The 23,224-nt window shown below is 57.2% G+C and overlaps 8 protein-coding genes across 8 annotated transcripts; 5 read left to right on the top strand and 3 right to left on the bottom strand.

The window, feature by feature from the left end:
• Positions 1 to 149: 149 nt before the first annotated feature.
• Positions 150 to 1,663, top strand: UV8b_01587 (uncharacterized protein; the record flags this gene model as incomplete). The annotated part of the gene is made up of 3 exons (XM_043139085.1): positions 150 to 345; positions 406 to 1,468; positions 1,528 to 1,663. The coding sequence occupies 3 exons, from the start codon at positions 150 to 152 to the stop codon at positions 1,661 to 1,663; spliced, it is 1,395 nt and encodes a 464-aa protein (XP_042995019.1).
• A 703-nt stretch (positions 1,664 to 2,366) lies between these two features.
• On the top strand, positions 2,367 to 4,676 carry UV8b_01586 (uncharacterized protein; the record flags this gene model as incomplete). The annotated part of the gene is made up of 2 exons (XM_043139084.1): positions 2,367 to 2,585; positions 2,634 to 4,676. The coding sequence occupies 2 exons, from the start codon at positions 2,367 to 2,369 to the stop codon at positions 4,674 to 4,676; spliced, it is 2,262 nt and encodes a 753-aa protein (XP_042995018.1).
• A 909-nt stretch (positions 4,677 to 5,585) lies between these two features.
• Positions 5,586 to 5,933, bottom strand: UV8b_01585 (uncharacterized protein; the record flags this gene model as incomplete). Its single annotated transcript, XM_043139083.1, has 1 exon — positions 5,586 to 5,933. One exon carries the CDS (start codon positions 5,931 to 5,933, stop codon positions 5,586 to 5,588), a length of 348 nt encoding a protein of 115 aa, XP_042995017.1.
• A 2,317-nt stretch (positions 5,934 to 8,250) lies between these two features.
• On the top strand, positions 8,251 to 9,254 carry UV8b_01584 (uncharacterized protein; the record flags this gene model as incomplete). Its single annotated transcript, XM_043139082.1, has 3 exons — positions 8,251 to 8,597; positions 8,696 to 9,091; positions 9,164 to 9,254. 3 exons carry the CDS (start codon positions 8,251 to 8,253, stop codon positions 9,252 to 9,254), a joined length of 834 nt encoding a protein of 277 aa, XP_042995016.1.
• A 1,327-nt stretch (positions 9,255 to 10,581) lies between these two features.
• Positions 10,582 to 13,138, top strand: UV8b_01583 (uncharacterized protein; the record flags this gene model as incomplete). Its single annotated transcript, XM_043139081.1, has 4 exons — positions 10,582 to 10,615; positions 10,683 to 10,742; positions 10,804 to 11,038; positions 11,104 to 13,138. 4 exons carry the CDS (start codon positions 10,582 to 10,584, stop codon positions 13,136 to 13,138), a joined length of 2,364 nt encoding a protein of 787 aa, XP_042995015.1.
• A 226-nt stretch (positions 13,139 to 13,364) lies between these two features.
• Positions 13,365 to 14,498, bottom strand: UV8b_01582 (uncharacterized protein; the record flags this gene model as incomplete). The annotated part of the gene is made up of 1 exon (XM_043139080.1): positions 13,365 to 14,498. One exon carries the CDS (start codon positions 14,496 to 14,498, stop codon positions 13,365 to 13,367), a length of 1,134 nt encoding a protein of 377 aa, XP_042995014.1.
• Positions 14,499 to 15,731: 1,233 nt separating this feature from the next.
• UV8b_01581 (uncharacterized protein) lies at positions 15,732 to 18,401 on the top strand (the record flags this gene model as incomplete). Its single annotated transcript, XM_043139079.1, has 1 exon — positions 15,732 to 18,401. One exon carries the CDS (start codon positions 15,732 to 15,734, stop codon positions 18,399 to 18,401), a length of 2,670 nt encoding a protein of 889 aa, XP_042995013.1.
• A 1,451-nt stretch (positions 18,402 to 19,852) lies between these two features.
• On the bottom strand, positions 19,853 to 21,663 carry UV8b_01580 (uncharacterized protein; the record flags this gene model as incomplete). The annotated part of the gene is made up of 3 exons (XM_043139078.1): positions 19,853 to 20,026; positions 20,140 to 21,467; positions 21,558 to 21,663. 3 exons carry the CDS (start codon positions 21,661 to 21,663, stop codon positions 19,853 to 19,855), a joined length of 1,608 nt encoding a protein of 535 aa, XP_042995012.1.
• Positions 21,664 to 23,224: the final 1,561 nt, after the last annotated feature.

Below are 23,224 nucleotides of genomic sequence, written 5' to 3'. Positions count from 1 at the left end.
ACTAAATAGAACCACCGTCAAGCGCAGATCTGGAGCGTCAAACAGTGACCCATCCAACTGCTCCGTGGAAACTCTTACTTCCTTCTCCAAGTTACGCATCGTGTATACATGTTATCAATATATTCAACTCCCCCTTATGGACCACTGAGATGGAGTTCAACAGCGCTTCGCCTTTCCCAGAAGGGGTCATTTCCTTTCTAGACACTGACCTTTACAAGCTGACGATGCAATGCGCCGTTTTCAAATTCTTCAGGGACGTTCCTGTGAGCTACTTATACACGAACCGAACCCCTGAGAAGACGTTGTCTAGGGCTGCTTTCCGTTGGCTCGAGGAACAAATCAACAGTAAGCGAACGTCGGTCGAGTTGGCTGCCATGTCGAGTTTAACACTAACACTGCCGGCAGAACTCGGCAACATCTCTCTCTCGCCAGAAGAGTACCGGTTCTTGGAAACTCACTGCAGTTATTTTACGGAGGATTATCTTGAATACTTGAGGGAATTCCGATTACGACCCAGAGAACAAATATCTATCAGGTTTACGCCGACTGGCGTGGACTCTGGATCTGATTCGGATGTCGGTAGCATCGACATCAAGATTCAAGGATCGTGGTCGGATACCATCTTGTACGAAATTCCGATTCTCGCTCTGACTTCGGAAGCATATTTTCGCTTCATGGACACAGACTGGAACTACGATGGACAGGAGGACCTCGCTTTTGACAAGGGGATGCGTCTCCTCGAGGCAGGGTGCATTGTATCTGAATTCGGCACCAGACGGAGGCGTGACTACCACACTCAGGCTCTGGTTTTCCGGGGCCTGGTGAAGGCTTCCAAGGCCGCAGAGGCAAAGGGATATCCCGGAAAGCTCTCAGGCACGTCAAATGTCCATCTGGCCATGCGTTTCGGCATCCCCCCCGTCGGAACCGTTGCCCACGAGTGGTTCATGGGCATTGCCGCCATTTTCGACGACTACAAGAAGGCCACCGAACTGGCCCTTGGTCATTGGGTTGGCTGCTTCGGCTCCAACCTGGCTATCGCATTAACCGATACCTTTGGCACCCCAGAGTTCCTCAAGTCATTCAGTCTTCCAGTGCGGACTGTCGAAGGGGGCATTCCAGCAGACGCCTTTAAAAGAGCGGATGGCACTGCCAAGACCTACGCAGAGCTGTTCACTGGCGTGCGCCAAGACTCGGGAGATCCGGCGGAATATGCTAAGCTGATGCGAAACTATTACGACCAGAATGGCATCAAGGATAAAAAGGTCATTGTCTTTTCGGACTCGCTGAATATTGAGCGTTGTTTGGAGTACAAGAAGATTTCCGAGGGCCTTGGCTTTCAACCAACATTCGGCGTCGGCACGTTTTTGACCAATGATTTTACTCACCTGAAGACGGGGAAAAAGTCGGTACCCTTGAATATTGTCATCAAACTAAGCTCAGCGGCTGGACGGCCGGCAATAAAAATCAGGTGTGTTCCCGATGCGTTTGTGGAAACATGTTTTTCAACGATTGCTAACGACAACGTAGTGACAATGCAGGCAAAAACACTGGGGACAAGGATCTCGTTGAGCGGGTCAAGAAAGAACTTGGTTACGTTGAACGAGACTGGAAAGATGGCGATGAGAGATGTCGCTGGGGTAAAGAGGAGAGGGCACAAGCATAGATGGGCTGGCTGGTGTCGGCTGGTGTCGGCTGGTGTCTTTCTTTCTTTTCTTTTTTTTTTTTTTTTTGGCATTGGACACGGTTCTCATGTTCCAGCATTGTCGAGTTGGATAAACAATTTTTGGGATAGAGCTGCATTTGATCTCACGATAATAGTTGGCAATATCGGCGTATAGCCTCGTACCTAGTGGAGCTGGCTACATACCTACTCATGCACATCGTTGCAAAAAAACAAGTGGACGCTGGTTCCTCGCCGGAGGGGTGATGGATGCATTCATGATGCTTCCTGACCATGACCGTGTTGAGAAGAGGAAGGCGCTCCTAAAAATTCGAAGAGCAAAAGCTACCTATACTTTCCCGGGATGCCGAGCACTTGTGCTCGGCAAAAACATCTGGGAAGTCGCGAACCAATCCATCGAGTTCCGCCAGGACTTGTGTATTGGAACAAAACGATTTCTTATCCCTTTCTTGCTATTTCCATTCCCGTTTGCCTTGTCATTTGCTTCATCTTCCTTGGTCGCCATTCAAGATTCTTGCTTTCTTGGCTTTTTGGACGTTTCTTTCTCTTTCTTTCTTTCTTTCTTTCTTTCTTTCTTTCTTTCTTTCTGTCTCTTTTTTTGGGATCTTGTTTTGGAGTGCATGTTACTGCACACCCTGAGTGAGTGAGAGAGAAGGAAAAAAGTTCTCTTCCTTTGCCGACCACAATGTTCTCTTCCTCCTCGTTGAGGCTCTCCTTGATTTTTCTACGGCGCTGCTGTTGTCTTCGAATCAAACGGACCTTGGCTTTGGCTGCGACGCTGATTGTGGGCTTGATCCTTCTCGGTGCTTCAAACTTGGCCGACGAGTCTGGTAGCTCGAAAACACGGACTCTGAATCCTCGACAATTCCAGCTGGGGGGAATGCTAGCCGGCAATGCTCTGCAGGTAATGCGTGGCTCCTGTCGAGGCGAGAGAGCGTGCTGACCTCTGTAGGCTTTGAAACCCAGTGAAAGCAGAGCACAGCTTACAGAAGGAAGTCCTCAGAGTTTGGTCTCGTCACACCCAGAGCTAGATTCTTTGGAGGCATTACCGACCGAGACAAGCGATCCAAACAGTTCGAATGCTACACAGGCATCTGACGAACCAACAGAAGCTTTGGACTTACTCGCGGCTCTTACCGCAGCCTTCAGGACAGCCATCAGGAACAAACATTCTTTGGAACGCTCCATCATTGCGACCGACAGCAAGCCTACGGTTCAGAGCACGTCGTCAGTTATGACATCCCGGTACTCTGGCTCAATGGTGTCGATTTCACGACCTTCCACGCTTACCAACTCACCATCCTTTGCAGAAGTAAAAGGCCAGATTAGTCGACGACTTGCTTACAATGCTTCGGTCAGCTGGATTAGCGGGAGAGGCGTTGCTGGTTCTGATACTCCAGAAGAAAACCTGGCGTTGTCCTTGTTGGATTACATGTCTAATCTAGTCGCAGATGTCGCCGGCATCAACTCAAAAGTAGCAGCTGGATTGACGGATTCTCTCCTAGCTGCACTTCCTGTGGATCGAAACTCCATCGCCTCGCTTGCTGCGTCCACTGCCGGGCAAGCCTCGATCAGTACCGAATCCGCCATACCTTTCATACTTCCTGCAGTTGCAAAGGCTCTAGGGACACAAGCAGGGGAAAGTTTCAGCCTGACTGCGAGAACTAACGTGACGCAGACGTTTATTGATATAGTCAGAAAAGGTTCAATGATCATTAATCAGATCGTTGCCACCTCGATACTTGATCGAGTCCCGTTGATGCAGGACACTTTAACTCGGGTTGCTGATGTAGTATACGCCACATCTGCAGCGCTGAACCAGACAGTATGCGCCATGAGTCTGAATGACACGGATTCGCAACTGGAAGTTGTCGTTCCGTGCGCATCCGTCGAGCTGCAGTCCTCTGTAAAGGTACTGACGCTCAACCCGACGGGGCCAACCTCTCCGGGACAAAGTGTACCGACTGCGGCATGGAACATCATTCCCATGGCCAACCCGCAAGGCTACAGTATACTCTCGGACTATGGTCAATCTGCTCAGTCTACGTGGGGGGCGGTTTCTCTCAGCAGCGGTGATGCTACCGAGCATACTGCACAGTCTCTGGTAACTCAGCAACCGGCCTCTTGCACCGGAGCAAGCTCAAGTGCTCCCGCTCTCACACCATGGGCTGCCAGTAGTCAACCCTGCTCCATCTCCAGTCTTCCCCCGTATTCGACACTGGGTCCTGCAGTGGAGACGATTCCGGACTTGGGACATGAATGCAACAAGTGTCTGAACGGGTGTTTTGACCCTCCAAGCGAGACATCAGCACAAGCCGTGGTTCCTCATGACGGTTGGTCATGCTTTTACTGTGCGAGGGTCTCCTCCTCCTCATCAACCATGGCTGCCAAGTCCTGGCCATGTGCCTGCACCGGAAGCGCTTCAGTGATGGGTAGCACAGCAACAACAACCACGAGCGCCTTTGACCTGCCCGATTCAAAGGCTCAACCCAGCTGCAAAATGGGGAGCGGGATTCCGAACTGGCAGTATGTCGGATGCTTTCAAGATGCCATTGCACGTACGCTGCTGGGGGCGAAACCGCTAGATTACATGCACGGAGCAATGTCCCGGGAAATATGCATCAAACATTGTGAAGAAAGGGGCTACTTATTTGCGGGTACCGAATACGGACACGAGTGCTGGTGTGGACTGTCTATTCGAGATGACGGGGTCCGCTTACCCGAAGGCTCTTGCAATGTACCGTGCCAAGGTTTGGAAACGGAGCCCTGCGGAGGATCGTGGGCAGTCTCGGTGTTTAAACGGCTTGAAAACGAGGCTTCAGACACGGAAGTGCGACCATCGTATGGATATGCCAATGCCGAAGCAGCATCCTCGTCAACCTCGATGGTGGCATCTTCCCCTTCGCCTGGACCTCTGGAAATGTTGTTATCAAGAGCCATTATCCAAGAGGAGCAGAATGCTTCCGGGGAACTTGGGCTGGATCGACGAATTTAAGGCAGTATGCAGGCAAGGGACGGGTTTATCGAAATGCGGCGTATGTGAGCAAGAAGAGCAGAATGATGGAAGATGACTAGCAGATTTACAAAAGTTTTGGTCTGCTCTTGCAGGGTGCAGGTGCACAAGTTTTGCTTTGTTTGTGTTATTGACGGGATTGGGATGTGCGTTGATTATGGGCCCTGACGGGAGGCATGTTCTGAAATGTCAGAGACATTGCGCAATATATGTATCTTGCAAAATATTAGGTCCAAGTGAATAGAATCATGAAGCAATGGGGCGGCGGGCATGCCAAGGCGACGAGCCGTGATGAGTGTTTTTGCTTGCCCCTTGATCAGTTTTCTTGTTTTGCCCCGGTTATGGGTCAGGGATGAGGCAGAAGAGACGATATCGTGTAGTATCGATTGTATATATATATATATAATAATGTAGTATTACGAGTGACGGCAGATGCTTCCTCTTTCCTTGGCGACTAGTGCAAGAGCCGGCTGTGACTGGACGGAGGGATACAACATGACCATGCACTAGCAACATGGCCATGCACTATGCAACATGGCCATGCACTATGCAACATGGTCATGCGCTATGCAACATGACCATGCGCTACTATGCAACATGGCCACGCACTATGCAACATGACCATGCATGATGCATCATGTAGGCATCATGCAATGAACGGACGGTTGCCATGCCCCGATATGCCCCGATATTACGGATACACAGCATGGTCTCATCCGGACGGGTCGCCAGGGTATGGCACCTAGATGGGACAATGAGACAAAAACGTGGCCGCTGGACGGGCATTACGCCACGCCGCCATGCAGCCGTGCAGCCGTGCAGCTTCCCCTGCGCTTCTTCCCATCGAGCCAAGCCCGAACCAGACGCGATGGCGATCAAGGCTCTTTTGCTCTACTCCGTACGGACTACTGATGATCCAACCGTCTTGCCGTGCCGCGTCCAGGGTCCAGGGTCGCCTGCACCTGCGCCTGCGCCTGCACGCGCGAGGCTGGGGACGGCGCAGCACGGTGGTGATGGTGATCTTGGGCGCCGACGGCGGGCGGAGAAAACGACGACTAGTTCAAGAGGGACGATCTCCAGAGCACCGCTAGTTTGTTCAGCTCGGCAGCTTCCCACGGGTGTCCAGTCCTTCGTACCAACGTTTTCAGCAGCCCGCCGCCGGTGGAACAAGATTCCGGCGCATCCACCAGAATCAGAATCATCAGCGACACCCCGGCCCCCGCGCTGCCTGCCGATCATCGGTCAGCACTAGGGGGTAAAAAGAAGAGGAAAGAGAGGGCAGCAAGCCGTGCCTCGGTGAGTTTATTCGGGGGGAGGGGAGACGGCGCGCCGCTTGTTTCGGCTTGAGTGCTGAGGGGTGCCATGCATGATACGATGATGATGATGGTGATGGTGATGGTGATGGTGATGATGATGACCCAGGTCCCACGGTCGTGTTTTTGATGCGGGTTCTTGCATTGTGCGCAGGGCAAGGCCCCTTTGTGCAGCCGAGGTTTTTTTTTTTATTTATCCGGTATTGCCGACGAGTTCCTTGGCACAGAATGCTTTGCCGGGACGCGCCAGACGAGGAAAACGAGAATGCAATGGGAAATGGGCAATGGGGAATCCGATAATAATGTGCGAATACAACGAGAATACTTCCAGCGAGATAAAAAGACCCCTGCAGAGGGGACAGGATGATGGACAGGAACGATCCGAAAATAATAGCCGGCGTTTTGGCAACTTCCGGTGCCGCGAGCACAAGAGACAAGGGAAGAAAAGAGAGAGAGAAAGTGAGGAAAAAGAAAAAGAAGAAGAAAAAAAAAACACACTTTTGGCGTGGAGTGGCTGAGCTGGATCAGGACATTGATCCTGGTGCATTAGTGCGAGTGCGACACACACCCCTGGCAGGTAGGTGCCTGCCTCCTGGCTTTGGGTACATACCTCCTGAGATCGGGTACCTGTTACCAGACATGTACCAGGCAGCAGGGGCTTGCCGCCGCAGCTACCCCGCTCCAGCCCGTCCGAGCGCTGCTTGCTTCAATGCTTGCTTTCCCCCGATCTTGCCGGCCCAGCGGCTCCAAAGTTACCCCCGGCAGCTTTATGGCGGTGTACGCCGTGCCCCTGTCCTCAATCCGTACGGAAGCCCACGGGATGCCCGTCAACCATCCGCTGCTGATATGGCTTTGAGTTTGTCAAGAGTAGCTGATAAACAGCCCCCCCCCCCCGTCGACGGTTTTGCAGACCTGCATTCGCAAGGTTGTGATTGCCCGCCCCGTCGTCCCTTGTCCCTGCTCGATCCTCGGCGGTTGACCCAAAGTAAAAGAAACCAAACAAAGTAAGAAAAAAGGCAAAGACCCCGGCCAGCCAGGGCCCCCCCCCCCCCGTGGTTCCACCGCGTCTCGCCTCGGCACTGGCGACCCCGTTCGCTGGCGGCTCACCCGGGGGAAAAGGGGGGGGGGTTGCGTTGGCCCTCTCGTACGTTTTTGAAAAATAAAGTCCACATGTCGTGGTGTGGTGCAGCATGTTCCACGCGACTGTTAGATCCACGGACCAGCTGCCCTCTCACGGGCGGGCTTGCTTGGCTGTAACTGCTGAGCGCTTGGGCGTAGGATCGGGCCGCCCCACCCCTGCCCCTCCCCCCTTGGGAAAAAAAAAGAGAAGAAAAAAAAGAAAAAACAAAGAAAGCAAAGGAAAGCGTCGACGAGGCGATGACTCGCATTACCCGGGGCCTCTCGACCAATCGTCAATCGCTGTCGTCATCCCTGCCTGTCCCTAGTCAAAGCCCCCGCCCCCACCTGGGGGCCCTCATGGCACGCACGCAGGGCGGCCGGCCAATCAGGGGGCCCCCCTCAGCTGCAGGCCGCTTGCCCCCGTCTGGTGCCGTGCGGGGCCCGTCCCCAATGCGGATAAAAGCCCCACCCGGCAGCTTTGCCGGCGAATTCGCCCGCCCACGGTTTCTGGCAAACTTGGCGGCGGCGCGTTGGGAAAAGCTGACGGACGATGTGATGTGAATGTCCACTTTGGGACTTTCGGTTCGGCTCCAGGGATCAGTCAACCTGGGCGGGCCGCTGTGCGCCGCCGTGCGCCCACTCCGGTGCCAACTCCAACTCCAACCCCCCGGCCCCTCCCCTCCCCTTCCCCGTCAACGTCTAGTCTATGGGTCGCGATAGCGCGAACCCGTACGCCCGCGATACCACCCTCCCCCAGGCCAACCCGCGGTCTAGGGATTCCCGTCCCGCCGAACTTTGTAATTCATACTTCGTAATCTGTATTTGATGCTGCCGTAGGTCGCCCTTGGTGCGCAACCCCCCGCCCCGGGTTCGGCTCATCCGTTCGTCTTATATCCCAGCGGAGCCCCGTGCGAGTATGTTCTAGCCGCGACTTGTTGTGGGTGTGGGCATCGACAAAGAAACAGGTTCTATATATATCTATACATCTATAGACCTATATACCTATTTATCTATATACCTATATACTTATACACCTATATACCTATATACCTCTATATATACCTGCCGTCGTATCCGCCGCCCTCCCTCCCCCCCCCCCTTCGCATCATCTTCTACACTCGCAAATGGCTGTGCAGACCAGCACCAACAGCCTGCCGGCTGCCATCGAGAAAGAGTCGGACGGGCTGGGCTCTATCCGCGCGCCCCAGCTTCACCATCATCGAGACTCTTCTCTAATGACGACGACGGGTTTCGCTGCTGCCGAGGGCGGCTCCCCGCTCCCTGGCCTGTGGAAGCCGTATGAGCACCGGAAACTTGCCAACCCGGCTCCGCTTGGCCTCTGCGCCTTCGCCCTGACCACCTTCGTCCTCTCCGCCATCAACACGCACGCTCGCGGGGTCAAGGAGCCCAACGTGGTCGTTCCTCTTGCTTTCGGTTACGGCGGGCTTGTCCAACTGTTGGCCGGCATGTGGTGAGTTGCCAGACAGACCACGCGGTTTAAACCGTTAAACCACCCAGCAAGGTCGGCGCGCGCCACCGACTGACCCCCCAATGTTTGTGTGTTGCTAGGGAAATGGCCTGCGGAAACACCTTTGGCGCTACCGCTCTGTCCTCCTACGGTGGTTTCTGGATCTCCTACGGCATTCTCCTGACTCCCAGCTGGGGCATCACCTCTTCCACCGGACCCTACCAGGGCCATGTGGCCAGTCCGCTCGGCTTCTTCCTCACCGGCTGGTTCATCTTCACCACTCTCCTCCTCCTGTGCACTCTGAGATCCACCCTCATGTTCTTCCTCCTCTTCTTCACCCTGGACATCGCTTTCTTGCTTCTGGCTTGCGAGCAGTATGCCAACGATCTGGGCAACACGGCTGCTGCCCTCGGCCTCCAGAAGGCTGGCGGCGTGTTTGGTTTCCTTGCCGCGTTCCTTGCCTGGTACAACGCCTTGGCCGGAATGCAGGACAGCAGGTTCGTATAGTCCGACTCAACCCCAAAGCGCCGTCCTTGGGCCTTTCCCTTTGCTGACCGGTTTGTGTGTAGCAACTCCTTCTTCCAAGTCCCCGTTTTCCACTTCCCCTGGTCAGACAAGGCCCAAGAGGAACGGAAGAAGAGCGACCGCGCCTTGGCTTAGGAGACGTTTGCACTTTCTATCCACCATGAAATATGTAATGAGGGGACGATGAAATATGATACCACTTGGACGGTGCTGCCAACCTCGAATGTTTCTTGTTTCTTGCTTTTGGAAAGTCACGTTTCTTGATGCATCAATGGCGGCCTGTTGAGTCACCAGCTTCGAACTGTCGGGGTACCGACTTGTTAATGACGAACGACCTACACGTCTCATGTACAGCAACAGCTGCAGTGCCAACTGGGATATTGTTGACGGTAGATGCTTCCATCTCGAGACAGCATGGAGTCGGTAGACTATCGCCCAATGTCGCTCTGATGTAGGGGAGGTTGCTAAGCCATGTCCACCAGGCCGTTGCGTATGACCGACTTTTCCTCTCTTGATCTTGCTCATCGACCGAGACGAAGTGATGAGCTCGTGATTACCTGCGTTTGCCTTCGTTCGTGTTTTATGTAGCAAAAAAAAAAACCCCCGTACAACCCGTGAAGCGGTAATGTAGCGCTTTCGCCCACCGTTCGGCATCCTCTCCGGGACGATCTTCTGACGGGCTACCAGAGCTGCGAGGCCTCGGCTCGACTCAATGCCTATCATAGCGGTGTATCCAAGATGAGTCCGAAAGGACCCGGGCGCTGTGCTTGATTTCTCGTGCTTCAAGCGACCACAAGGGTCATCAATGCACTTACTTGCCAGCCAAAACACGCTCAAATCCGCTGATTTCGATGACGCCAGCAACCGACTGGAGGTGGCAGTGGCACGGAGTACTCCCGACGACTTTTCCAATGCAGCAAGCTTTAGACTAGGTAGTCAGTCATCTGAGACTGTGGGTCAGCAAACGGACAGGTTGTTCTCGACCAGGTGGGAGGAAGCATTCAGCTAAAAATAAGTCTGGCTGGTGGAAAATTGGGCGGAAGTGAAACAGTTTGAGACCATTGATTGAAGCCATGGCGTAAGAGCGAAAGGATGGCGGATGGCATAAAAGCAGCGGCCTTATTGAGAGGAGCAGGGGGTCATGTGTTGATATCCATGGCACTGCACAGTGCGCACTGTGTAGATGGGACCAGGCATGACAGAGGAGCAGGGGGTTATGTATTATATTCAGGGCCCTGCACAGTGCGCACTGCGTGGATAGGTCCAAGCTCTTGTTGAGGGCACATTACACGTGCACGTGAGCAGGCGTTGAATTTCCGTCAGCGACAACGCGCTTCCTGCGGACCCGGCGCGCAGCCCATCCTGGCGCTGTTCTGGCGTAACCACGGACCAACACAACATCAACTTGGACGTGCCGAGGATTCTATTTCGCCATGTGCCCGCAAAGCGCCTGATCTCAACCATGTGGCTCATAGAAAGCAGCGATGCTTTTAATGGTCAGTCATCATCCGTGATTCATCCACGACTCGCTCTCGAGAAAGCCAGCTGATGCTCTCGGTCAAGGCCGGCGAATGTGGCTTCGGCCAGGCAAAACCTATCTCTTTGGTAGAACCGCCTCGGAGCGTGAGTCGACCTGACAGAATCCACCCGTCTGCTCGCAAAGCCTGACTCCAGACCGCACCAGCTGGCCAACTGGCTATATCTCATACGACTATTTCGCGAAAGCATCTTACCATTACCGTTGCTCCCGTCCAGGATGGACATGCGCACCACTTGACGAGCCGGTCCACGATAACCGTCGAGGATCTGGCTACCAAAATAGGCACGGTTGTCAATGGAAAGAAGTTGAGAGGCAGCAAGTATGTTGCCAGTGGCGAAGAGCTGGAAGTCACCATGGGTAAATGTCCAAGCAAATTTTGGTATCACCACGTCCCCACTCGCCATCGCTTCCGCACCCGCTTTCTGCTGACCTTTCTCTGGCCAGGATCAAATGGTTTCCAGTCGTTTGCACTTTTTCCTTTACGAGTAAAGAGTTGCAGACCGATCCACTCACCTCTCTGCGGCAACAGTTCGAACAACTAGATATCAAGCTCCTGACGGATTACAGCATCGAGCACACCACTCACGTGGTGTCGAGGAAGCGCAACACCGCAAAAGGACTCCAAGCCTTGATCAACGCGAAATTCGTCGTGACAGAGACTTTCCTAGATGCAATCGCGCAAGCAGCGCAGCCCGGAAACGGTGGTGAACCATGCGACCTGGAGCAAGATTTTGGGCAGTGCTGGCCAGACGCTCTGAATCACCTGCCACCTCGAGGCGGCGAGCCGGTCCAACATCCGGACTCCATTTACGCGCCAGATCCGGGAAGAAGCGATGTGTTTGAAGGATACACATTCATCTTCTACGACAGCACTCAGTATGGCAACTTGGTGGCACCAATCACGAATGGCGGAGGGAAAGCCATGCTTTGCAGCGTCATGCCTGGCAAAACCCAGGTAGATGAGCTTGTGCGCTATGCAAAAGAGGTGGCGGGAGAAAAGGGTCTGGGATCCTTTGACGACGGAAGCGAAGGCAAGGGCGTTGTGCTTGTCAGATACCTGCCAGCCAAAGGCGACAACATTGGTTGGTATGCCGAGTTTGTCACGTCGGTATCGCTGCGTCTCGACCATAGGCCCATAGAACAGAACGAGTTCTTGGAGGCAGTACTGACAAAAGACGCCAGCAAACTGCGACGGGCTCTCGAAGTGGAACCCATCACAGGAAGCCAGGATGACGAAGCGGGTGCTGCGTTGCCGGCTGAGACATCGCCAGCCACAGCACAGCCGGAGCCAGCAGCTGTGGACCGACAGCAAGCAAGCCGGAACAGGACGAGACGGACAGCGAAACGGAGATTTGTGGGCTTCGATGATGATGTTGATGATGGTGATGCAGACGTCAGCATGGTCGAACCGGGACCATCCTCAACGCAACAAGACCCGGCGCCGGGTCAGTTGCATGATGATGAAGGCGGCTTGTTCGTCTCTCAAGAGCCCGATGCACCACTATCGCAACCGGCCCCGGAATCGGCTAATGGGTCACCAAGGAAAAGACGGGCGCCCGCCGAGGATAGTCTCATGGAGGGCATGGCCCCGGCAGCTGCTAAATTCAAGCGGCAGCGTTTGGAAAGAGGGGGGGAATTCGCCCCCCCCTCGCCGGAGCCCTCCTCGCAGCCTATCGAGGGCCCGGCCAGGGTGAAGAGGGCGAAGATGGATGTACTAGCCATGGCCGCTCGGCATCGCGAGGAAGAAGAAGCACGAGCACGAGCCGAACGAGAAGACCTGGCCAACCTCCCGGACGATATCGACCTCGCAGAAATCCGCCGCCTGAACATTGTGGAGGATTTTGAAGTTGGCGTCCCGGACCGCGGGGCAAGAACTAGGGAGCGAGACATTGCTGACGGCAGATGGAATCCAAAGTGGAATGGGGTGAAGAACTTTAAAAAGTTCCGAAAACGAGGCCAACTAGTCGGCAGACAGCCAGTCAGAACAATCATTGCGCTACAAGAGGTCAAAACCAAGGAGTTTGGCATAGGGGATAATTACTGGCTGGAAGACGGGGAGGCCGAACGAAAGAAGTCTGTTGTCGCAAATTCCCGCGCAGGACGCGGCGGCGCTCAAACAGCAGCGGGATCCGCTGGCACAGAATCACCACCAAAGACGGCTGCTACTCATGTCGTTATTTCAGAAAGCGAGAGGGAAGGAGAAGACGTGGCGTCTGATGGCACGCACGCCGAAAGACTGACCGGTCCTGCTGCAACAAGCAGCACCAAGATAACAGCCACCCCGTCTCAAGTGCGCTCCGCGGCATCGTCTGCCCGAAACGCGAGGACGACGCAAGAGAAACGACCGGCGCCGGCCGCCTCTCCTGCAAGCACGAACCAAAGAGCGAAGAGATTAAAGCCAAGTCTCCGACCTGCCGAGGTTGCAGATAGCGACGAGAGCGAAGACGATCTCAAGTTCAAATTTGGAAAGCGGCGATGACGGAGGAAAGGAAGGGAAATCTGTTGCAGGTCACGACGGCGCGAGACTCTGTGTAGCATGTTTCTACCTAAAACATTGGGGTATCTCATTGAATAATGTAGAAAGAAGACGTGTGATGTTTTGACCCACACCCGCTTGCCCAAGGACGGACGGGGCAAATAAAAAAAAAAAAAGAGAGAGAGAAAAAAGAGAAAAGAATCAGCAAGAAGCGTCGATCCGGCCTTTGCTAGTCCATCCTGTCCATGTCGGATTCCTGCAGCGTTGCTTGGGGTTCGTCCACCAACAAGCCGACCAGGCACGACGCGAGCATCGTCTCATAGTTGACCCAGGGGTGGACTTCTCCAAACAACTTGGTGCCGTCCCTCGCCGCGCCACGCATCAGCTCCGGAACACCACCCGGATGGAAATTGGCGTACGGGGTGATGTTGTACACCTTGCCGTTGAGCGCCATCCACGCGTCTCTTCCCAAGCGACCTGTGTGGCGCCTCAGCATGGACGGCGTGACGCGGAGGTACGAGGTGCCGGGTACGACGCCACGAAGATCGGCGTCTGGGCCCGAGACGCGCGCCCAGTCGAGGGGGGAATGGCCCGGTTCGAGGGTGACTTTGCGGCTGGGCTTTTGCGGCCTGGAGGAGATGGTTGGCGGAGGAGCGAGGCCGCCGGGGGCCTCCAGGGCGAGAGGAGCGCGGCCAGGCACGGGGCCGCGGGCGCGCTGAGCCGAGTTTGCGGCTGGGAACTGGGCGAGGGAGGGCAGGCGCCGAGTAAGAGGAGGAGGAAGAGGAGGAGGAGGCATGAGGGTCGACGGCGCGCAGGGGGAGGCGGAGGCGGAGGCGGAGACGGAGGCGCCATGCGGTGCTGGGACTTGCTGCGACAGCGACAGGATGGGCACCTGCTGGGCCGGCGTCGCCGCCGAGGCCTTGGGGGTAGTTGGGCTGTCAGGCGGTGCCGCCGCGTCGCGTCGGCTGCTCGGGACGGGGCCGGCGGAGGCTGCGGAGCCGTTTGGCGGCTTGACCGCGCCCTTGGTCGCCGGGGGCGCGGGCGCGGGCGCGGGCGCGCAGTCGTCGTCGTCGGCGGCGGCGGCGTCCGGATCGCTCTCGGCGGGTGGTGATGAGCCGCGGCGTCCGGGGACGTCGGCCACGGGCGCTGGGTGGCGAGCAGGCCGCCGGGAGAAGGGGCGCGCCAGCCACAGCCAGCCGGGCGGTCGGACGATGACGTAGACGACCGACGCGACGAGGAGGGAGATGCCCAGCAGGCCCATGGCTCGTCCGAGGCGCAAGGCGCGGCGATGTAGCAGACGCGCGGGGGGTGGTGCCGGTGTCGTCCGAGATTCCAGCTTTGTCGGTGACGAGGCTAGTTTCATGCTGGCCGGCGTGATGGCCGACTGGGTGTTTTTTTTTGTGCGTGTGCGTGTGTGCGTGTGTGTGTCATTGTCGGCGGGGCATCACCCGGGCCCCCCACTACTAGAGCCAGTCGGTACTGGGTGGGTACCTGTGCATGTGCATTTGGAAGCAGAGCGCAATGCCTACGAGGCTGGCGGGAGCCTCACGGGCAATCGGCACGCGGCAGCCCCGGGAGATGATGCGGCGGCGGCGGCGTGCAGGAACCGGCGCCGGGGGGAAAAGCAAAAAAAAAAAACTGCGGAATCAGCGCCGCGGGAAGCACTGTATCTGTGTGCGGAGTAGTATCGACGATCCATCCCTTTGACTGCGTCAAGGTGCAGCTTTTGTAACGGACCAGGGTTTCAGCCAATAGAAAACCGTAAACTAAATGGCACATTAGCCGACTTGGAAATAGTATAACAGCATAAGTACCGGCAATTTCCAGACTTACCAAAAGAGCTTACATCGCACTTATCGCACCTATACGGCCCGGCACATAGCGCTGTGAGGCTATTCCCACTCTATCAGGCTGTTAATTTAGCAGCGATAAGGGCAGATAGAAAAGGCGTTATTACCAACTCTTAAGATATCACTTATTGGCTCTATTAAAAATGGCCAGAATTCTTAGTATAAGGATTTTAGTGATAAAGGTTTAGTGACTACCTAGGCCAGTTGCCAAGAGGGTGCTCCGTACCTAGCAGGTACTTAGCAAAGAGTGGGTCTGATACAAAAAGCTGCACCTCAACACAGCCAAAGGGATATGCCGAGGTGGAGCGGATGACCAGACAAGCGTTTCGCGTCGACTGGTCAGCAAGCAGCGCGACCGACGACTCTAAAAAAGAAAAATAAATAAACAAATAAATAACAACAACTCGCGGCAGTTTGCCAGTCGGTGTCAAAGCGCTTGATGCAGAAGCATCCCGCCCGGGTCACGCCGAAAACTCGGGCGGTTCCCGTTGCCGACGCAGCTGACGCGTGAACATCCCATCCCCTCCGGCCCGCTGGCACCAGCTCAAACTGTCTGGTGCTTGCTGGTGGGCCCAGCGCCCGCCCTGCCCCCTATTGATTGCACGGTACTCCGTACTGTACGTACTGTACTCCGTACGTACTCCGTACATGTAATTCGCCCCCCCCACACTCTGTAACCACCCATCCGCAGCCCGGGTTCATTGCCCTCTGCACCAACCCATCCGGTCACGGCCCTCGGTTCAGAGATGCGACTCCTCGACCGCCCGTCCGCCAGCCAAAACACCACGCCAAGCTCCAAAACCAGCCAACGTGCAAGCAACAGCAGCAGCAGCAGCAGCAGCAGCAGCCGCCGCGGCGCCGCTGCTGCTGCCCCGGCCTCGCCGCCGCCGCCGCCGCCGCCGTCGATCCGACCAAAGCCCTCGCGAGCGTCGCTGCCCCCCGTGCCCAAGGCCAAGCCGGCCAAGCCTGCGCCGCCTCCGCCGCGCGCCCCTTTAGCACCACCACGCCTGCCGGCCTTCCGAGCCCCTGCCGCGGCCGCCGCCCCCGCTGCAGCCCAGGCGCCCAAGAGCGCGAGGCAGAGCCGCTGGACGGCCACGCAGGCGCTGTGGACGCGGACCCGCCAGGCCAGCACCCAGCAGCCGCGACCCCCAGGCCCCGTGCCGGCAGTCCACAGTGCCAGTGCCAGTGCCAGGGCCAGTGCCAGGCTCCTCTCCACCGCCGCCAACGCCACCGTCCCCAGTGGTGGTGCATCATCATCATCATCACCACCACCACCACCACCACCACCGTCGCTGCGCTCCCGGCGTCGCCATCACCATGCTGCTTCTGCAGCTGTAAAGACGCCCCCATCTCTCGCGAGCGTCCTGATCATGCCTGTCGGCGACCGCCCACGTCCGCCCCAGCCAAGTGGTGCTGCTGCTGCTGCTGCTGCTGCCGCTGCTGCCGCCGCCTCTCGACCCCTCAACCGAAACCCCCTGACTCCCAAGATCGCCGCCCAGGGACCCGCGACCCCTCTGGCCACATGCAGGCGACCGACCTCTTCGTCAACACCAGTCCTTGCTGGCGGCCAGCTCGCCAGGGACGAGCTCGCCAGCCCCGTCAACAACCTGCTCGCTACCAACGTCACCCCTCGCTCCGGCCCTCGACAGAACCGCGTCGACAGCGCTCATTCCACCCCGAGCGCCACCCCGAATCCCGAACGAGCCGGCGATCAATGGGAAGCCAACAGCAACGGCAACGGCAACGGCAACAGCAGCGGCGGCGGCCGCTTGGGCCTGGGCCTGGGCCTGGGCCTCTTACCCCCCGCACACGACCAGAGCAGGCACTCGTCATCATCCCAAGGCGACCTCGTGTCCGACCCCAACGACTGCTCCAACAAGTTCTTCTACGCGAGCGATGCCAAGTCCCTCCAGCAACAGGCCGCTCCGCCGCGCCCGGCGCCAGTGCCCCAGAAACCCGCCAGCAACTCCTTCTTCTACGCGAGCGCCACGCCCCCTGCCGCCGGCAGCCGCAACGTCAGTCCGCCTGCAAACTCGTCCATCTCGATGCTGCAGCTGAGCCAGAGCCCGGATCCAGGCGTGGCGTCAAAGTTCTTCTTCGCCAACGGCGCCCCGGACACGTCGCTGCGACCCGGCAACGGGCCTCCCTTGACCTGCGCCTCGGCCGCATCCTCGGCCCCCAAGACGGCTCCTCCTCGTTCTTTGACAGGCAACTCCGGTGCGGCGCCTGTTGCTCTGGCCCAGCGGCCCCCGTCACCAATCAAGTCCGCGTCCGCTGCAAACGTGCAGGCCTGCAGAACCGCCACGGCCACGTCTCCAATGTCTTCCAAAAGAACATCGTGGGCATCACCCGCCCCTGCTTCGCAGCCGCAGCAGCCGTCGATTGCTCAGCGGAGAGGGAGCGTTGATCCGGCGTCAAGGGAAGCGGGCGGCAGACGCAAGAGAACGGCAAGCACTGTCGCGGCGGAACCCTTGGCCATTGCCCGGTTCTCCATGCCGCCTCCGCAGTCGGAAACGGCGCCGCAGTCTCCCCCGTTGAGTCCCGGATTGCCCCATCCCGCCATGACGATGGCGTCGATACTGCAGGTGGCCGAAGACCTGCGGGAAGACGCCGAGCTCCGAGACGGAGGCGCGTTTCCGCCCGAGGCGCACAGCCCGACAAAGTCTCTCTTCGACGTCTCTCTCAGCGAGCTTGTTGCCAACGCGCGCCGGGAGCGCAAGGTCCAAGACCTGGAAATCACAAACGCCTCCCTCGAAGCCATCAACCGCACGCTCGAAAGGCAGCTGCGGAAGCAGACGGCCGAGCTGCGGAGGTACCGCCGGCTCTCCAGGTCGGGCGCGCTGTCCGTGGCCTCCAGCCGGGTAACCTCCCTGGCATTCACCGAGCCGCCGACGGACGCTGACGACACGGACGAGCCCGAGCCCGAGACCGAGCCCGAGACCGAGACCGAGACCGAGATTGAAGAGCAAGACGATCCCGACTCCCTGGACGACTCTGATCTGGAAAGCAACGGCACCATGACCACGGAGGACATTCTGCTGCCAAACGTCAGGCTCGAAGCGCGCCGCAGACGAGACGAGAGACGCCTGCAGCTGGACCTGACCAAGCACCAGGAGCTGCTCATCGACAGCCAAAAGATGAACCAGAGCCTGAAACGGTGCCTGGACTTCACCCAGGCCCTGATCAAGGAAGGCCAGAAAGCCCTCGAGTACAGCGTGCGCGTGTCGGACATCAAGTTGGGCGGCAGAATCCTGGCCCCCCTCGACGAGGACGACGAAGAAGCCGGTGCCTCTTCCTCTTTCCACGGCGACGTGGCCACGCGAGCCGACGGCCCCGACGGCTTGGAACCGCCCTGGCCAAAGAGCAGCCAGGACCGGGACAGCGGGATCGAGCTGCCTGCCGACGGCAACTCATGACGGGGGGGGGGGGGGGGGGGGGGGGGGGTAAACCTAGACATTATACACACATGCCCGGACAAGTCGCGACCAATCCAAGGCTTCTTTTTTGCTCTGGGACGAAGAAGACGCACGCCAACCTCTGGCCACTCACTTGAAGCCTTTTGCACTCGGTCCTTTTCCTCTCCTTTTCCTTCATCGCCATCATCATCATCTCCTTTGTCTTTTCTTCTCTTCTCCCCGACATGGAGCTCTCCTCGCCACGTCGACACCAGATACCCGTTGCGCGCACATGGTCGCAGCAGCACAGCAAGGTGGGCATTTTCCCTACACATTCCCCGTACAGCATATACGCGGCGCGTACATTGGACCTGGGCCCGGCCGGACACTTTCCACCACCCTTCCTCCCTCACTCGCTCATCCGCCTCCCCCTCGATGGCCTCTTTGTCCGTTCTACCGCGCTCACATGGCAATCGTTCCTCGTTCGTTCCCCGTTACCTGGCGCCCGGGTCCGCCCCGCGCGGGGGGGGGGGGGCTTGTCTCCAGCAAGCGAGCTGGCCTGGCCTTCCATGTCCAGCCTCCTTTCGCGGCACCATGGCTTTGACGCGCCGTTTCCTTCGTCCTGTTTTCTTCTGCCTCTGCCTCTGCCTCTGCCTCTGCTTTGCTTTGCTTCTGCTCGCGTCGACATACCATTTGTTCAGGTTCTTTTTTATACCATTTTGTCTTTATTGACCCCCTCGTGCACTTTATCTGGATCTCATGTAATAATAGATACGCCGGAACTCGCAGGGATTAGAGCGGGAAACCAAAAAAAAAAAAAAAAAAAAAAAAAAAAAACTGCCGTGGCGAGCTATCGGACGAGGGGGCATGCCAACTACCTTGTTGCGTTACTCGGGGGTTAAATAACTGGATAGTAAGTAGCAACGGAAAAGGGGGACGGGGGGGGCCGTGAATGGACTTGCTTCGCGAAACGCTTCGCCTGCGGCCGCTTGCATGGTTCGAGCGTCTTCGTGGCGTGGTGACTCTGTCGGTGCATGTTTGAGGGTGTCATCACATTGGAAACAACCAACTCGACTTCGAGACGGACAAGAGCGGAAATCTAGACGCTCGTGGCAACCGTCCTGCAACTGGTTCTCTCTCTATTGGCTTCACCTGCCAACCTGATGCAGTCCCCCCCCTCCCCCCGGTATATCCTCCTGACACGTCCCACACATGAGGCAAATAGTATACTTTCTAGATCCGCTGCGTTTCTGCGCCGCTCGCCACTCCCGTACATCGGCCAAGGGCCGTCTCCAGATCCCATTCAACTGCCCGCCGCCGCCGCCCATCAGCCGAGATTTCCCGAGCTTCTCGGCCCACGGCGCCCCCCCAACCCCTGATATATACATACATACATACATACGTTTGGTTCAATCGTTACTAGTCAAAGTTGGCGTGACTGCAGCGCTCATTTTTCGCTTTCTCCTGCTCACTCACGTCTTGGGGACATTGGGCGCGTCGTTGGCTACTTCCTCTGCGTGGCGGTGATGTTTCTCCTTCTTGTCCTTCTTCTTCCTGTCCTCGTCCTTGTCCTTTTTCAGGGCGGCTTCGGCGACGAGCTGTTCAAAGACGAGGTAGTCGCCTTCTTCCTCGGGAGATCTCTTGGCCTGGATGGAGAGTTTGTCAGTTGCTGTACAACGTCCACGAAGGAAAACGGGGGGAAAAAAAAGAGAAGGAAAGAAAAGAAAAGAAAAGAAAAGAAAAAAAAAGCAAAACTCGCCTTGACGAAAATGTCGCCGATGAGGACCAGCGCCTGTGCACGCTCCAAACGCTTTTGCAGAGGCACCTTCTTGTCGTAAATGACCGTGTCGCACACCTCGCGCAAGACGCTCTGGATTTCAAACTTGCTGCCGCGCCAGGCTGCCGTGAGGATCTTGCCCGTGACGCGGCGCTCGTACTCGACGCGCTTCTCCTCGGTCCAGTCTTGGCCACCCTTGGCCTCCATCTTGGCCATGCCCTCAACCTCTTGCTGCGCGTCCAGAGCGCTGCTGATGGTGCTCCACGTGTCCTTGACGAGGGTGCCCTTGTCCTTGAGACGGCTGAAGAAACCGCCGATTCCCAGAAACTTTTGGCTCCTTAACAGGCCGGAGGCTTTGGAAACATATGTCTGGCCGATGGCGTGGAGGATGTCCAGGCCAAACGACTCCATCTTGAGGTTCTCGACCTCGAGGCGCATCTTCTCCTGGAAAGCCTTGGTGACGTCGGGGCCCTTGTCCGTTTCCGTCCACACGCTCACACGGTCGAGGAGTTTCTGAGACAGCGTTTCCACTCGTTGTTTGCGGATGAGGGCCCTTTCCTGCTCCAAGGCTGCCAAGAGTTCCCGCTGCTCCTTGCTGAGGCCGCCCTTCTTCTTTTCCTTCTGGCGGAGCTCGTCCTCGGCGGCTTGGTGGGCGACGTCGTCGTGTGCCTTGTCGGCTAGCGCGGGTCGAAGGGGGATCTGCTGGGTTCGGCTGCGCGAGCTGGACGAGGGAGCTGGGGAAGTGGCATCTGATCGAGGTGGCGGGATGGGTGTAGGTCCGGATGCGGCGCTGGTTTCGGGAGCAGGGGCAGTAGCGGTTTTGTCCTCGTCGACGACGACGGTGGGCGGCGGCGGCGGCGGCGGCTGCGGCTGCGACGACGACGGCTGCGATGACGACGACGGCGACGACGACGGTCCGTGAGCGCCGCCAGGAGTGGCGGCAGCAGGGGTAGTCGTGGAGGTCTTGTCGGCGTGCTCCTTGGCGCTCTGCTTCTTGGCTGCTTCTGTCCCGGGAAACTCGGCATCATCCTGTGTCGTCTGTGCCTCGTCTTCGCCCTCGGCCATGGTGATGTCCATGGTTGCTGTGAGATCCTTCATCAAGCTGATTTCCCCGATCCAGTCCACAAACGCCTCACCGCCAAAGATGGAGGAGAAGAACTCGGCCGGATCGGCGAAACCTTCCTGTGGTTTGGCATGATCCTTACCAAACTTGTCGTATGCTTTGCGGAGGTCGGTGTCGGACAGGACTTGGTAAGCTTCGCCGATGTTCTGGAACTTTTCATGTGCCGTAGGATCGTTGGGGTTTTTGTCTGAAAGGGGGGGGCGGGGGGGTGAATAGGGTTAGTAAGGGGCATAGCGCTTTGGGCCTTTGTGGCTTCAGGGGAATTATTTCGACAAACCAGGATGATGGATGATGGCTAGCTTTCGGTAGGCCTTCTTGATCTCGAGTTCGGTAGCGGTGGGTTGTACCCCGAGGACATCGTAGTATGCGGTGTCAACAACCATGGTGGGATGGGGGGGCAGGGGAGCACGGTTGTCGACGCGAGCAGACTAGGAAACGACGAGACGGAAGGGTTTGCACCAAGAGGTAGCCAAGGGGTATGGAGAGCAGGGTGCCGAGTCTGGCGGGCGGTTGGCGCGCTCGAGGATGACGAATTTTATGCTTCTTGGCAGGTAAGTTGAGATGATGACCTAATATTTCCTGACAGCGGCGGCAATTTGCAACTAAGGTGGGGACCAGCTTGGCCAACCGGTCTACGTAATGGCGGGGCAGTGCCATGTACCGAGTAGGCTTGCAGGCTTGTCCCCCGAGAACTGCCCAAGGTAACCTTGCGCTGGACCTCAGCGGGCCGGTACCTACGCGATACCTTACGTACCTTATGTACCTCGGTAAGCTCCTGCTACGTTATGTGGTCTCGGATGACTACGAACGGGGGAGCCTGGCATCCGATCATGGCCGGATTCCAGGCTTTTCCTCCAGGCTAGCCTTTGCCGGTTGCGGTGATGTCGGTTCTGCTGCTTGTGCTGGGACTGCTGTCAAAAGTCTCGTAACTTTATAATTAATGTTTTGCAAATGCTGCAAATGCAAGCCAACCAACTTGTTGCACGTAGGTACTCTGTCCTCAAAGACAGAACGAGAACGGTCTGTCATTGTCATCATGGGTGCGCAACCTGACAAGTCACCGGGTCAAAGCAGCTGTTGTTCTCCGTCCATTGCGCTATTGCGCTGCGCTGCGCTGTGCCAGTGCTGGGTGGCGTATTGGCTGCCGCCGTGCGGCTTGGCTGGGCAGCACTGGCCGGTTCACAACTCCGCCGTCTCGCTTCGCGTTGGGCAACTTGGGCTGGCTGGCTGTTGGAGGGGGGCGGCGGGCGGCGGGCGTCGGCACCCAAAGTCGGGGCTTTGCAGGTTAATCGGATTCCACCGATCGCCTCTGTTTCGGTACAGATACAGAATTCCATCAACGTCCGCCGTTCTCTCTCACGTGCCCAGCAGTAGTAGGCGCGCCACTCAATAGTGGGTGCGACGGCGCTGAGCTTTTTGGGTGGGCTTTGCCGTCACATCGCGAAAAGTAGTGGCCACCAAGCGCCGTGTGGATGCGGTCGTGCGCACTGTTGGCTGTGGAGAGTGGTTCCTTCCCAACATGGTTATTGATTGATTACATAGCAGCAGCAGCAGCACCACCACCACCACAACCACCACCACCATCAATCATCACCACCACCGCTGCCAGGAATGCAAGTGGATGCGGCATGGCCAGACTGACTCCATGTCGAATCCCCGTCGTTCTTGGCACCAAGCTCGGCTTTTTAACCTGGCAATGGCTTTTTCCGGCACGGCGGGTGAGTCCAACCCCCCATGACACAGTGCCCCCCTAAATCTAACCCTAAAATAAGCCTATTTTTGGGACAATCCAGCTAATCGACTGGCTGGCAGGCTAGCCAACAGCACCGAGAAATGGGAAACCGCGTGAGGAGGTATTGTATTGGTACTATTGTTTAACTACAGAGAAAAACTCACCTCAGCACCCCCGTCGGCACATGGCCCACGCGAGTCGGACAGTCAAAA

Source organism: Ustilaginoidea virens, chromosome 1 (genome assembly GCF_000687475.1).
Source record: "Ustilaginoidea virens chromosome 1, complete sequence".
In the NCBI taxonomy this organism is placed as follows: Eukaryota; Fungi; Ascomycota; class Sordariomycetes; order Hypocreales; family Clavicipitaceae; genus Ustilaginoidea; species Ustilaginoidea virens.
Note: the sequence above shows the minus strand (reverse complement) of the source record. Positions and strands in the feature narration are given on the sequence as shown.